This window comes from Pseudophryne corroboree, chromosome 1 (assembly GCF_028390025.1).
Source record: "Pseudophryne corroboree isolate aPseCor3 chromosome 1, aPseCor3.hap2, whole genome shotgun sequence".
Classification (NCBI taxonomy): Eukaryota; Metazoa; Chordata; class Amphibia; order Anura; family Myobatrachidae; genus Pseudophryne; species Pseudophryne corroboree.
The window spans coordinates 493,818,729-493,832,539 of NC_086444.1; the positions used below are offsets into that span (position 1 = coordinate 493,818,729).

A 13,811-nucleotide genomic window follows, 5' to 3' on the forward strand; every position below is an offset into this window, starting at 1 on the left:
GTTGTCCACTCCGGGAATGAACACTGCTGACAGTGCTAACACATGATTTTCCGCCCATCGGAGAATCCTTGTGGCTTCTGCCATCGCCATCCTGCTTCTTGTGCCGCCCTGTTGGTTTACATGGGCGACTGCCGTGTGTCACGATCCGGGTATCTGGACGCCATTTCTTACCCATCAGATGCCTCCTAAGGCTGGCTCAGCACTCCAGGACCGGATCCCATCTGTTATCCTGATGTGTACATACCTGTATCCTCTCCTGTCACTCTGGGACGCTGTCACAGTAAACGCCATATTACACCTGGCATGGCGTCTCCCGCGGCCTCCGCCGCTGTCCCTGAACTTCTGCATGCAGAGTGTCTGAGTGGTGATTACGTCAGCCGCGGCCTCTGCTGTGTCCGCGTGGTTGGATGTGCATCTGTCAGCCTGGCGCCTCCTGTCTCCGGTGGCCGGCGCCGCCATTACTGTTTTCATTACCACATGGATTACAAACCAAACTTCCCTCCAAGTGTCTGCATGGGCGCAGCCATCTTGGATTCTGTCAGCTGATCATTTCCACCAATCTGTTCTCAGTATTGATAATCTGCATAATTGCCTAGCCAATCCCTTCCTTGCTGCAGGTATAAATACACTGTGCCTGAGCAAGGAAGGCGTCAGTGCTTTGGTTGTCAAACCTAGTTCCTGTTTGTCTCTCTCCTGTGACTGTCTTCCAGGTTCCAGCTCCTGTCTCAAGACTTCCACCATAGAGACCCGCACCAGCATTCCACCTACGGTGTAGCCTGACTCTCCAATCCATTGTGGATTCATCTGTTTCCAGCTACAACATTACCTGCTTCCAGCCCAGCTTCCAGCAGTGTACAGCTTCTCTTAAAGGGCCGGTGTCCTTTCTACACTTTACCACTCTCCACCGGTATTATTATTTCTCTGCTCTCAAGTTCTACATTTCAGCTCATATTTCATCGCTCCCAAGTTCATTTATTATTTAACTGGTTCCAGCCAGTATCCACTCCGTGCTAACAACAGTCTGGTTCCAGCCAGTATCCACAGCAGCCGTTTTATCTTCAGCAACCCAGCTTTTCCTGGAACACCAGCTGGTACAATCCTGGGTTATCTCCATTGCTACAGTCGGGCCTGGTAAGGACTTTCCATCTAGAAGATTATAAGAACTATCTCACACTACCAGTGCCCTGTGGCTCCTGCCATCCTGTAGTACCCAGGAACTGTATTTATTCTTTGCTGACTTTTACGTTTTTCTTTTACTGCTGCTGTGTTGCGGAGTTGTCATAATAAACATCATTGACTTTTATCCAAGTTGTCGTGGTCACGCCTTCGGGCAGTTATTATTCATGTTACTTACATGTCCAGGGGTCTGATACAACCTCCCAGGTTCCGGTACATCTCAGCCCCTACAACTGAGGCTGCCTCCCGTTAGCTCAGGCCCTCAGTTGTGACAGTAAGCACTGACCTAATGAATCCAGCCGGAGACCAGGATCAAGCGGCCAGGCCGATGCAAGAACTGGCAGCCCGACTAGAACATCAGGAGGCTGCACAGGGCCACATCATCCGCTGTCTCCAGGATCTCTCTACTCGGCTGGATGGGATTCAGACAACTCTCCGTGGATCAGGCGCTTCTGGTGCGTCAACCACAGTGACTCCAGTTATAACCCCACCCACCTTACCCATTTCTGCTCCACGTCTTCATCTTCCAACGCCAGCAAAATTTGACGGATCTCCAAGATTCTGCAGGGGATTTCTCAACCAGTGTGAGATTCAGTTTGAGCTACAACCTGGCAATTTTCCTAGTGACCGTACAAAAATTGCCTACATTATTTCTCTTCTCAGTGGCTCAGCCCTTGATTGGGCATCACCGCTATGGGAGAGGTCCGACACCCTGCTATCTTCTTACACTGCATTCGTCTCAACATTCAGGCGCATCTTCGACGAGCCAGGCCGGGTAACCTCAGCTTCATCCGAGATTCTCCGTTTACGCCAGGGGTCATGTACTGTAGGACAATATCTGATACAGTTCCAGATCCTGGCATCCGAACTGGCATGGAACGACGAGGCCCTGTATGCTGCATTCTGGCATGGCTTATCTGAGCGTATTAAAGATGAGTTAGCTACCAGAGACTTACCCTCTAAATTAGATGAGCTAATCTCACTCTGCACGAAAGTTGATTTACGTTTCAGAGAGAGAGCAACTGAGCGTGGAAGATCATCTGCTCCAAAATCTTCTGCTCCTCCTCCTCGCCAACTGTCACCAACTAAAGATGAGCCCATGCAAATTGGCCGTTCCCGTTTAACTCCTGCTGAGCGCCGAAGACGTCTCTCCGAGTCTCTCTGTCTGTATTGTGCAGCTCCGTCTCACACCATTAATGCCTGTCCCAAACGTCCGGGAAACTCCAAATCCTAGCTCGCCAAGGAGAGGGCCGGCTAGGAGTAATGATCTCCTCTCCATCTCCTCAAGATTGTAATCTCCCAGTCTCGCTTCAAGTTGCTCAACGTTATCGGAACGTCATTGCCCTCCTTGATTCCGGAGCAGCTGGGAACTTTATTACCGAAGCCTATGTTAAACGGTGGTCCCTACCCACCGAGAGACTTCCTTCGTCCATTTCTTTGACTGCCGTGGATGGCAGCAAAATTTTTGATGCAGTTATTTCTTTAAGGACTCTACCAGTTCGTCTGAGAGTGGGAGTTCTTCATTCCGAACTTATTTCTTTTTTAGTGATTCCAAGAGCCGCACATCCTGTGGTCCTGGGCCTTCCATGGCTCCGTCTTCACAATCCTACAATTGATTGGACGACTACGCAAATCCTGGCATGGGGTTCCTCCTGTGCTGAGACATGTTTGTTTAAAGTATTGCCTGTCTGTTCTTCCTCCCCCAGGTCGTCTGATGTTCCACCTCCTCCATATCAAGATTTCACGGATGTGTTCAGTAAAGCTTCTGCTGATATCCTTCCTCCTCATAGAGAATGGGACTGCCCGATTGATCTCGTTCCAGGGAAGGTTCCAACTCGAGGCCGAACTTATCCGTTGTCTCTGCCTGAGACGCATTCTATGGAGGAATATATTAAAGAGAACCTAGCAAAGGGGTTCATTCGACCTTCTTCTTCTCCAGCCGGCGCAGGCTTCTTTTTTGTAAAAAAGAAAGATGGTGGTCTGCGGCCGTGCATCGACTACAGAGGTTTGAACGACATTACCATCAAGAACCGTTATCCTTTACCCCTGATTACTGAGCTCTTTGACAGAGTTAGCGGAGCTACCATCTTTACAAAGCTGGACTTGAGAGGTGCATACAATCTCATCCGGATCCGTGAGGGTGACGAGTGGAAGACCGCCTTTAACACCCGTGACGGACATTATGAGTACCTCGTCATGCCCTTCGGATTGAGCAATGCTCCAGCTGTCTTCCAGCATTTTGTCAATGAGATCTTCAGAGACATTCTATACCGTCATGTCGTGGTCTATCTAGACGATATCCTCATTTTTGCCAACGATTTAGAGGAACATCGTTTTTGGGTTAAAGAGGTTCTGTCCCGTCTCCGTGTCAATCATCTCTATTGCAAATTAGAGAAATGCGTCTTTGAAGTCAAGTCCATTCCATTTCTAGGGTACATTGTGTCCGGTTCCGGACTAGAGATGGATCCTGAGAAACTACAAGCAATCCAAAATTGGCCGGTACCCTTAACCCTCAAAGGGGTCCAGAGGTTCTTAGGGTTCGCCAACTATTACCGAAAGTTTATACGAGACTTTTCCACCATTGTGGCGCCTATTACTGCTTTCACTAAAAAGGGTGCTAACCCGTCCAAGTGGTCTGAAGAAGCCATGCAAGCATTTCATCTTTTAAAACAAAGGTTCATCTCTGCGCCTGTTCTGAAACAGCCTGACATCGACTCTCCTTTCATCTTAGAGGTGGATGCCTCCTCCGTTGGAGTAGGAGCGGTGTTATCTCAGAGGGCTAAAGATGGCCATTTACACCCTTGCAGTTTCTTCTCCCGGAAGTTCTCCCCAGCTGAGTGCAACTATGCCATTGGCGACCAGGAGTTGCTAGCCATCAAGCTCGCTCTAGAAGAGTGGAGGTATCTGTTGGAGGGAGCTTCTCATTCAATCACCATACTTACAGACCACAAGAACCTTTTATATCTGAAAGGCGCACAATGTCTCAACCCTCGTCAGGCCAGATGGGCACTTTTCTTTTCCAGGTTCGACTTTAAACTCCAGTTCTGTCCGGGCTCTCAGAATCGCAAGGCCGATGCCCTTTCCCGCTCATGGGAGCAAGAAAATGAGTCAGAGTCTTCAGACAAGCATCCTATTATAAATCCGTTGGCATTCTCCACGGTAGGGATGGACTCTACGCCCCCATCAGGGAAAAGTTTTGTGAAACCGATGCTAAGGAAGAAGCTCATGCATTGGGCCCATGCTTCCCGTTTTGCCGGACATACAGGTATCCAAAAAACCCTGGAGTTTATCTCTAGGTCCTATTGGTGGCCAACTCTGAAAAAGGACGTCTTGGAGTTTATTGCATCTTGCCCAAAGTGTGCTCAACATAAGGTATCTCGCCAGTCGCCTGCGGGGCAACTGGTTCCACTATCTGTTCCCCGTCGACCTTGGACCCATTTGTCGATGGATTTTATTACAGATTTACCCATGTGCAACAAGTTCAATACCATCTGGGTGGTAGTTGACCGGTTCACCAAGATGGCACACTTCATTCCTCTCACCGGTCTTCCGTCAGCTTCCAAGTTGGCTCAAGTATTCATACAAGAGATCTTCCGACTCCACGGTCTTCCTGAAGAGATCTCAGATCGAGGAGTTCAATTCACAGCCAAATTCTGGCGAAGTTTATGTCAAGTCCTCCAAGTCAAGCTAAAGTTTTCCACGGCTTACCATCCTCAGACCAATGGTCAAACCGAGAGGGTGAATCAGGACTTGGAGGCCTTCCTCTGCATCTATGTGTCCTCCTCTCAAGATGACTGGGTTCAATTACTTCCCTGGGCCGAGTTCTGTCATAACAACCAGTATCATTCTTCATCTGCTTCAACACCATTCTTCACTAACTTTGGATTCCACCCTAAAGTCCCTGAGTTCCAACCGCTTCCAGCAACTTCTGTTCCTGCAGTGGATATCACCTTGCATCAGTTTGCCAATATCTGGAAGAGCGTACGATCAGCTCTGCTCAAGGCATCGTTCAGGTACAAGAAGTTTGCGGATAAGAAGCGTCGAGCAGTTCCTGCTCTCAAGGTGGGTGATCGGGTATGGTTATCCACAAAGAATTTGAGGTTAAGAGTTCCCAGTATGAAGTTTGCACCTCGCTATATCGGTCCTTTCAAGATTGAACAAGTCATCAATCCTGTTGCTTACAGACTCCAGTTGCCTCCCTTCTTAAAAATACCCAGGACATTCCATGTTTCCCTGTTGAAACCGCTGATCTTGAATCGGTTTCATTCCTCACTTCCTCCAACTCCGAAAGTCCAAACTCAACGAGGCGTTGAGTATGAAGTGGCCAAGATCCTGGACTCACGTCACCGTTACGGTCAACTACAATATCTTATTGACTGGAAGGGTTATGGTCCTGAGGAACGTTCATGGACCAATGCTTCTGATGTCCATGCTCCTGCCTTGGTCCGGAGATTCCATTCCAAGTTTCCTCAAAAGCCAAAGAAGTGTCCGGGGGCCACTCCTAAAGGGGGGGGTGCTGTCACGATCCGGGTATCTGGACGCCATTTCTTACCCATCAGATGCCTCCTAAGGCTGGCTCAGCACTCCAGGACCGGATCCCATCTGTTATCCTGATGTGTACATTCCTGTATCCTCTCCTGTCACTCTGGGACGCTGTCACAGTAAACGCCATATTACACCTGGCATGGCGTCTCCCGCGGCCTCCGCCGCCGTCCCTGAACTTCTGCATGCAGAGTGTCTGAGTGGCGATTACGTCAGCCGCGGCCTCCGCTGTGTCCGCGTGGTTGGATGTGCATCTGTCAGCCTGGCGCCTCCTGTCTCCGGTGGCCGGCGCCGCCATTACTGTTTTCATTACCACATGGATTACAAACCAAACTTCCCTCCAAGTGTCTGCATGGGCGCAGCCATCTTGGATTCTGTCAGCTGATCATTTCCACCAATCTGTTCTCAGTATTGATAATCTGCATAATTGCCTAGCCAATCCCTTCCTTGCTGCAGGTATAAATACACTGTGCCTGAGCAAGGAAGGCGTCAGTGCTTTGGTTGTCAAACCTAGTTCCTGTTTGTCTCTCTCCTGTGATTGACTTCCAGGTTCCAGCTCCTGTCTCAAGACTTCCACCATAGAGACCCGCACCAGCATTCCACCTGCGGTGTAGCCTGACTCTCCAATCCATTGTGGATTCATCTGTTTCCAGCTACAACATTACCTGCTTCCAGCAGTGTACAGCTTCTCTTAAAGGGCCGGTGTCCTTTCTACACTTTACCACTCTCCACCGGTATTATTATTTCTCCGCTCTCAAGTTCTACATTTCAGCTCATATTTCATCGCTCCCAAGTTCATTTATTATTTAACTGGTTCCAGCCAGTATCCACTCCGTGCTAACAACAGTCTGGTTCCAGCCAGTATCCACAGCAGCCGTTTTATCTTCAGCAACCCAGCTTTTTCTGGAACACCAGCTGGTACAATCCTGGGTTATCTCCATTGCTACAGTCGGGCCTGGTAAGGACTTTCCATCTAGAAGATTATAAGAACTATCTCACACTACCAGTGCCCTGTGGCTCCTGCCATCCTGTAGTACCCAGGAACTGTATTTATTCTTTGCTGACTTTTACGTTTTTCTTTTACTGCTGCTGTGTTGCGGAGTTGTCATAATAAACATCATTGACTTTTATCCAAGTTGTCGTGGTCACGCCTTCGGGCAGTTATTATTCATGTTACTTACATGTCCAGGGGTCTGATACAACCTCCCAGGTTCCGGTACATCTCAGCCCCTACAACTGAGGCTGCCTCCCGATAGCTCAGGCCCTCAGTTGTGACACCGTGATGTTGTCCGATTGGATCAGGATCGGCCGGTTTTGAAGCAGAGGCCTTGCCTGACTCAGGGCATTGTAAATGGCCCTCAGTTCCAGAATATTTATGTAGGGAAGTCACCTGACTTGACCAAAGTCCCTGGAAGCTTCTTCCCTGTGTGACTGCCCCCCAGCCGCAAAGGCTGGCATCCATGGTCACTAGGACCTAGTCCTGTATGTCGAACCTGCGGCCCTCTTGAAGATGGGCACTCTGCAGCCACTACAGTAGAGATACCATGGTCCTTGGAGACAGGGTTATCAGCCTAATGCATCTGAAGATGCGACCCGGACCACTTGTCTAACAGGTCCCCCTGAAAAGTTCTTGTATGGAACCTGCCGAATGGGATTGCTTCGTAGGAAGCTAACATTTTTCCCAAGACTCGCGTGCAATGATGCACCGATAGCTGTTTTGGCTTCAGGAGGTCTCTGACTAGAGATGACAGCTCCTTGGCTTTCTCCACCGGGAGAAACACTTATTTCTGGTCTGTGTCCAGAACCATCCCCAGGAACAGTAGACGTGTCGTAGGAACCAGCTGTGACTCTGGACTGTTTAGAATCCAACCGTGCTGTTGTAGCACTTTCCAAAATAGTGCTACCCCGACTAGCAACTGCTCCTTGGACCTCGCCCTTATAAGGAGATTGTCCAAGTACGGGATAATTAAAACTCCCCTTTTTTGAAGGAGTATCATCATTCCGGCCATTACCTTGGTAACACCCTCGGTGCCATGTACAGTCCAACCGGCAGAGTCTGGACTTGGTAATGGTAATCCTGTACCACAAATCTGAGGTACTCCTGACGAGGATAGTAAATAGGGACATGCAGGTAAGCATCCTTGATATCCCGGGATACCATGTAATCCCCCTCGTCCAGGCTTGCAATAACCGCCCTGAGCGATTCCATCTTGAACTTGAATTTTTTATGCATGTGTTCAAGGATTTTAAATATAAAGAAGGGTCACACCGAACCATGCGGTTTCGGTACCCCAACCCGTGTGGAATAGTAACCCCGTCCTTGTTGAAGTAGGGGCACCTTAAGTATTACCTGCTGGGAATACAGCTTATTAATTGCCTCTAGCACAGCCTCCCTGCCTGAGGGAGTTGTCGGCAAGGCATATTTGAGGAAACGGCGGGGGGGAAGACATCTCGAATTCCAGCTTGTACCCCTGAAATAGTACTGGAATGAAACAGGGATCCACCTGTGAGCGAGCCCACTGATCGCTGAAATTTTTGAGACGGCCCCCCACCGTACCTGGCTACACCTGTGGAGCCCCCGCGTCATGCTGTGGACTCAGAGGAGGCGAGAGAAGAATTATGATTCTGGGAACAGGCTGACTGGTGCAGCTTTTTCCCTCTTCCCTTGTCTTTGTACAGAAAGGAAGCGCCCTTTGACCCGCTTGCTTTTCTGAAGCCGAAAGGACTGTACCTGATAATACAGTGCTTTCTTAGTCTGTGAGGAAAACTGAGGTAAAAATATTTCTTCCCAGCTGTTGCTGCGGATACGAGGTCCCAGAGACCATCCCCAAATAATTCCTCACCCTTATAAGGCAGGATCTCTATGCGCCTTTTAAGGTCAGCATCACCTGTCCAGTGACAGGTCTCTAATACCCTCCTGACAGAATGGACATTACATTCATTTTGGATGCCAGCCGGCAAAATATCCCTTTGTGCATCCCTCATATATAAGACGACGTCTTTAATATGTTCTCATGTTTGACAGGGTCACCGACCACGCTGCAGCAGCACGCTCTGCAGGTTTCAGTCTAGTACCTGAGTGTGTAAATACAGACTTCAGGATAGCCTCCTGCTTTTTATCAACAGGTACCTTCAAAGTGGCCGTTCCTAAAACGGCAGTGCCACCTATTTTGACAACCGTGTGAGCGCCTTATCCACCCTAGGGGATATCTCCCAGCGTAACTTATCCTCTGGCGGGAAAAGGTACGGCCATCAGTAACTTTTTAGAAATTACCAGTTTCTTATCAGGGGAAACCCACGCTTTTCACACACTTCATTCATTCATCTGATGGGGGAAAAAAACACTGCCTGCTTTTTCTCCCCAAACATAAAAACCCCATTTTTAGAGGTTAATGTCAGAAATGTGTAACACATTCTTTTTATTGCCGGGATCAAGTCCCGGATGTTCCTAGTGGATTGTGTATATGTCTCAACCTTGTCGACACTGGAGTCAGACTCCGTGTCGACATCTGTGTCTGCCATCTGAATGAGCGGGCGTTTTTGAGCCCCTGATGGCCTTTGAGACGCCTGGGCTGAGAAGCCGGCTGTCCCACAGCTGTTACGTCATCCACCCTTTTATGTAAGGAGTTGACACTGTCGGTTAATACCTTTTACCTAACCATCCACTCTGGTGTCGGCCCCACAGGGGGCGACATCACATTTATCGGCATCTGCTCCGTCACTATATAAGCCTCCTCCTCAAACATGTCGACACAGCTGTACCGACACACCGCACACACACAGGGAATGCTCTGACTGAGGACAGGACCCACAAAGCCCTTTGGGGAGACAGAGAGAGAGTATGCCAGCACACACCAGAGCGCTATATAATGAGGGGATTAACACTATAACTGAGTGAATTTTCCCCCATAGCTGCTTGTATATACAATATTGCGCCTAAATTTAGTGCCCCCCCCCTCTCTTTTTTACCCTTTGAGCCTGAAAACTACAGGGGAGAGCCTGGGGAGCTTTCTTCCAGTTGCACTGTGAAGAGAAAATGGCGCCAGTGTGTCTGAGGGAGATAGCTCCGCCCCTTTTCCGCGGCCTATTCTCCCGCTTTTTTCTGGATTCTGGCAGGGGTATTTTCCACATATATAGCCTCTGGGACTATATATTGTGGAGTTTTTGCCAGCCAAGGTGTTTTTATTGCTTCTCAGGGCGCCCCCCCCCCAGCGCCCTGCACCCTCAGTGACCGGAGTATGAAGTGTGTATGAGGAGCAATGGCGCACAGCTGCAGTGCTGTGCGCTACCTTGGTGAAGACTGATGTCTTCTGCCGCCGTTTTTCCGGACCTCTTCTTGCTTCTGGCTCTGTAAGGGGGACGGCGGCGCGGCTCCGGGACCGAACACCAAGGACTGGGCCTGCGGTCGATCCCTCTGGAGCTAATGGTGTCCAGTAGCCTAAGAAGCCCAATCCGGCTGCAAGCAGGCGAGTTTGCTTCTTCTCCCCTTAGTCCCTCGCTGCAGTGAGCCTGTTGCCAGCAGGTCTCACTGAAAATAAAAAACCTAAATCTATACTTTCTATCTAAGGGCTCAGGAGAGCCCCTAGTGTGCATCCAACCTCGGCCGGGCACGAAATCTAACTGAGGCTTGGAGGAGGGTCATAGTGGGAGGAGCCAGTGCACACCAGGTAGTCATAAATCTTTCTAGAGTGCCCAGCCTCCTTCGGAGCCCGCTATTCCCCATGGTCCTTACGGAGTTCCCAGCATCCACTAGGACGTCAGAGAAAAGCTTTTAACTTACCTGTGTGGGAGAGTATGGAATACCGTCTGCTGACAATTCTCTAAAGAGAAAACAACAAAAAGTAAACTTATAAACCCATATCAGGATACACATACAGATGAAGCAGAAATATCCCAAACTGGCATCTCATGGGCTGCAGAGGAAGCAGCAGACGTGTACTATGGCCACTCCACAGTGTATCTATGTAAATGAGCCGCAGTTACAGCGGCACACTGCAATAAGCTCACAGGGTCACCTGGAAGGACAGTGCTTCATTACCAGAGAGACAGCACTGTCCTCTGACAGAACTAAAGTAATAACACCACAAATTACTGAATGTGAATGCAACTTTTGGACATCACCCTTTCTTTAGATAGTGACCCCTTAAAGTAGTAGTCTAAAGCAGGGATGGGGAAACTACGGCCCTCCAGCTGTTGTTCAACTACACATGCCAGCATGCCTTGCTACAGTTTTGCTATTTGGCCATGCTAAAACTGTTACAGGGCATGCTGGGATGTGTAGTTCAACAACAGCAGACGTGTACTATGGCCACTCCACAGTGTATCTATGTAAATGAGCCGCAGTTACAGCGGCACACTGCAATAAGCTCACAGGGTCACCTGGAAGGACAGTGCTTCATTACCAGAGAGACAGCACTGTCCTCTGACAGAACTAAAGTAATAACACCACAAATTACTGAATGTGAATGCAACTTTTGGACATCACCCTTTCTTTAGATAGTGACCCCTTAAAGTAGTAGTCTAAAGCAGGGATGGGGAAACTACGGCCCTCCAGCTGTTGTTCAACTACACATGCCAGCATGCCTTGCTACAGTTTTGCTATTTGGCCATGCTAAAACTGTTACAGGGCATGCTGGGATGTGTAGTTCAACAACAGCTGGAGGGCCGAAGGTTCCCTATCCCTGGTCTAAAGAGTCAACAACCCCTTTGAAGGGGTGGGGGGATTTCTGTACCTGTGTCGGTTTGCCCGCTCTGCAGTCCTCCAGGGTAAGAAACCTTTAGCTCCTGGAGGCTTTGGTTCAGGAGAATACATTTCTTTGGGTGCAGATTTTCTTCCAGAAACAAAAGGTTTCTTGGTAGCAAATCCTGCAAAAAAAAAAAGAAAAGAAAAGGATTTATATTGCAATTGTGAAGAGGATGCAAGTAGTCACATTACAGCTAAACGCTAACTAATAACATTTTCTGTATATGCAACAGATGATGAAAATGAAAAAGGTCAATACAAATATCATCTCAAAGGCTGCATATAATTCACTACATATAGGGGGTGATTCCGAGTTGTTCGCTCGCTAGCAGATTTTAGCAGCATTGCACACGCTAGGCCGCCGCCCTCTGGGAGTGTATCTTAGCAGAATAGCGAACGAAAGATTTGCAGAATTGCGAATAGAAAATTCTTAGCAGTTTCTGAGTAGCTCCAGACTTACTCACAGATTGCGATCAGCTCAGGCCGTTTCGTTCCTGGTTTGACGTCACACACATGCCCAGCGTTCGGCCAGCCACTCCCCCGTTTCTCCAGACACTCCCGCGTTTTTCCCTGACACCCCTGCGTTTTTCCGCACACTCCCAGAAAGCGGCCAGTTTTCGCCCAGAAACACCCACTTCCTGTCAATCACACTCCGATCACTTCAACAATGAAAATTCTTCGTTCGGGCATGAGTAAATCTACTAAGTTTTGTGTTAAAATACTTAGCGCATGCGCACTGCGTACCATGCGCATGCTTGCCTTAATTGCTCCGTTGCGAAAATCGGCAACGAGCGAACAACTCGGAATGACCCCCATATTCAGGTACATGTGAGAATGTAAGTAGATAGCTACAGTAAATATTGCATCAATTCATTTAGAAAAATGAAAACACAGACTATGGATATTTAAAACATTAAATATGTGGAATTTTAAAAAGTTTGAATATTAGTTAAAGTTGATAAAAAGCATAACTACAACAAAAGTCTCGGGGGCAACTGAGAATAACAACATCAACGCAGTGTCGGCTATCAATAAAGGATCGGTTCCCCCTCCAGAGGTGGTGTAATACCGCACTGCTCTCATTACTGCAGCGAGACCAATCATTATTGCGCCTCAGACTTCCACAGCATCTATCCTGTTTGTCCTGTGCCTCGTATCTCAGCCACAATCTCATCTCCTCTCTGCGTGGTCTCCCAGCCACACCATAAAGTCCCTGCGTCTCTCTGCCATGCCATCATCTCCCATCTGCATCTCTCACCACCCCCCTCACTGTGCGTCTCTCAAACTCCCAACCTTCATTCTGTGTCTTTCAACCTCCCACCCTTCATTCTGTGATTTTTTTCAGCCCCCCACCCTTCATTGTGTCTCTCAGCATCCCCCAATCACGCTGAGTCTTTCAGCCACCCCCTCCCTTAATTCTGTGTCTCTCAGCATTCCCCCCCCCCCCCCCCCCCCTGTATATCTGTAGCTTGTCGTTCCCCCCAGTTCCTGTTCCAGCACCACTGGTCAAAAGTGATTAATGTGTTGTACATGGATCTAGCTGTCAGCAGCTAATATTATATGGCCAGCCAATAACATACAACCACTGAACAATAATAGAGCAGCAGTGGGCAACCCGTGGTTCTCTCATATATGTGTCTGGCACTGTGGGGATATATGTATCTGGCACTGGTGGCATATCTGGCACTGTGGGGACATATGTATCTAGCACTGGGGGCATATCTGGCACTGTGGGGACATATGTATCTGGCAATGGAGGCATATATGTATCTGCCAATGTGGGGGCATATGTATACCTGGCACTGTGGGGCATATATAGAAACATAGAATTTGACGGCAGATAAGAACCACTTGGCCCATCTAGTCTGCCCCTTTTTTTTTCTTTTTACCATATTTTTATCTCAAACCTTATTTGACTTATTTCTTTGTAAGGATATCCTTATGTCTATCCCATGCATGTTTAAATTGCTCTACTGTCTCAGCCTCTACTACCTCTGATGGGAGGCTATTCCACTTGTCCATTACCCTTTCTGTGAAGTCATTTTTCCTCAAATTTCCCCTGAACCCCCCCCCCCCCCCCCCTCCAGTCTCAGTGTATGTCCTCGTGTCGGCACTATGGGGACACGTGTATCTGGCACTGTGGGGCATATGTGTTCCTGGCACTGTGGTGCATATATGTATCTGGCACTGTGGGGCATATATGTAACTGGCACTGTGGGGACATGTGTATCTGGAACTGGGAGGCATATATGTATTTGGCACTGTGGAGCCATGTGTATCATGCACTGGGGGCATATATGTATCTGCTACTGTGTTGACATATGTGTATCTGGCACTGTGGACGCACCCA

At 48.6% G+C, this 13,811-nt stretch overlaps 1 protein-coding gene across 1 annotated transcript in view; it reads right to left on the reverse strand.

The window, feature by feature from the left end:
* The window catches only part of CEP78 (centrosomal protein 78), a 239,311-nt gene that overhangs the window by 69,168 nt on the left and 156,332 nt on the right, over positions 1-13,811 (reverse strand). The window contains exons 10-11 of the mRNA XM_063913831.1: positions 11,451-11,583; positions 10,499-10,538 (exon numbers count right to left, since the gene is read on the reverse strand). Of these exons, the coding sequence (XP_063769901.1) occupies positions 10,499-10,538; positions 11,451-11,583 (173 nt within the window). The remainder of the gene's footprint in view (positions 1-10,498; positions 10,539-11,450; positions 11,584-13,811) is intronic.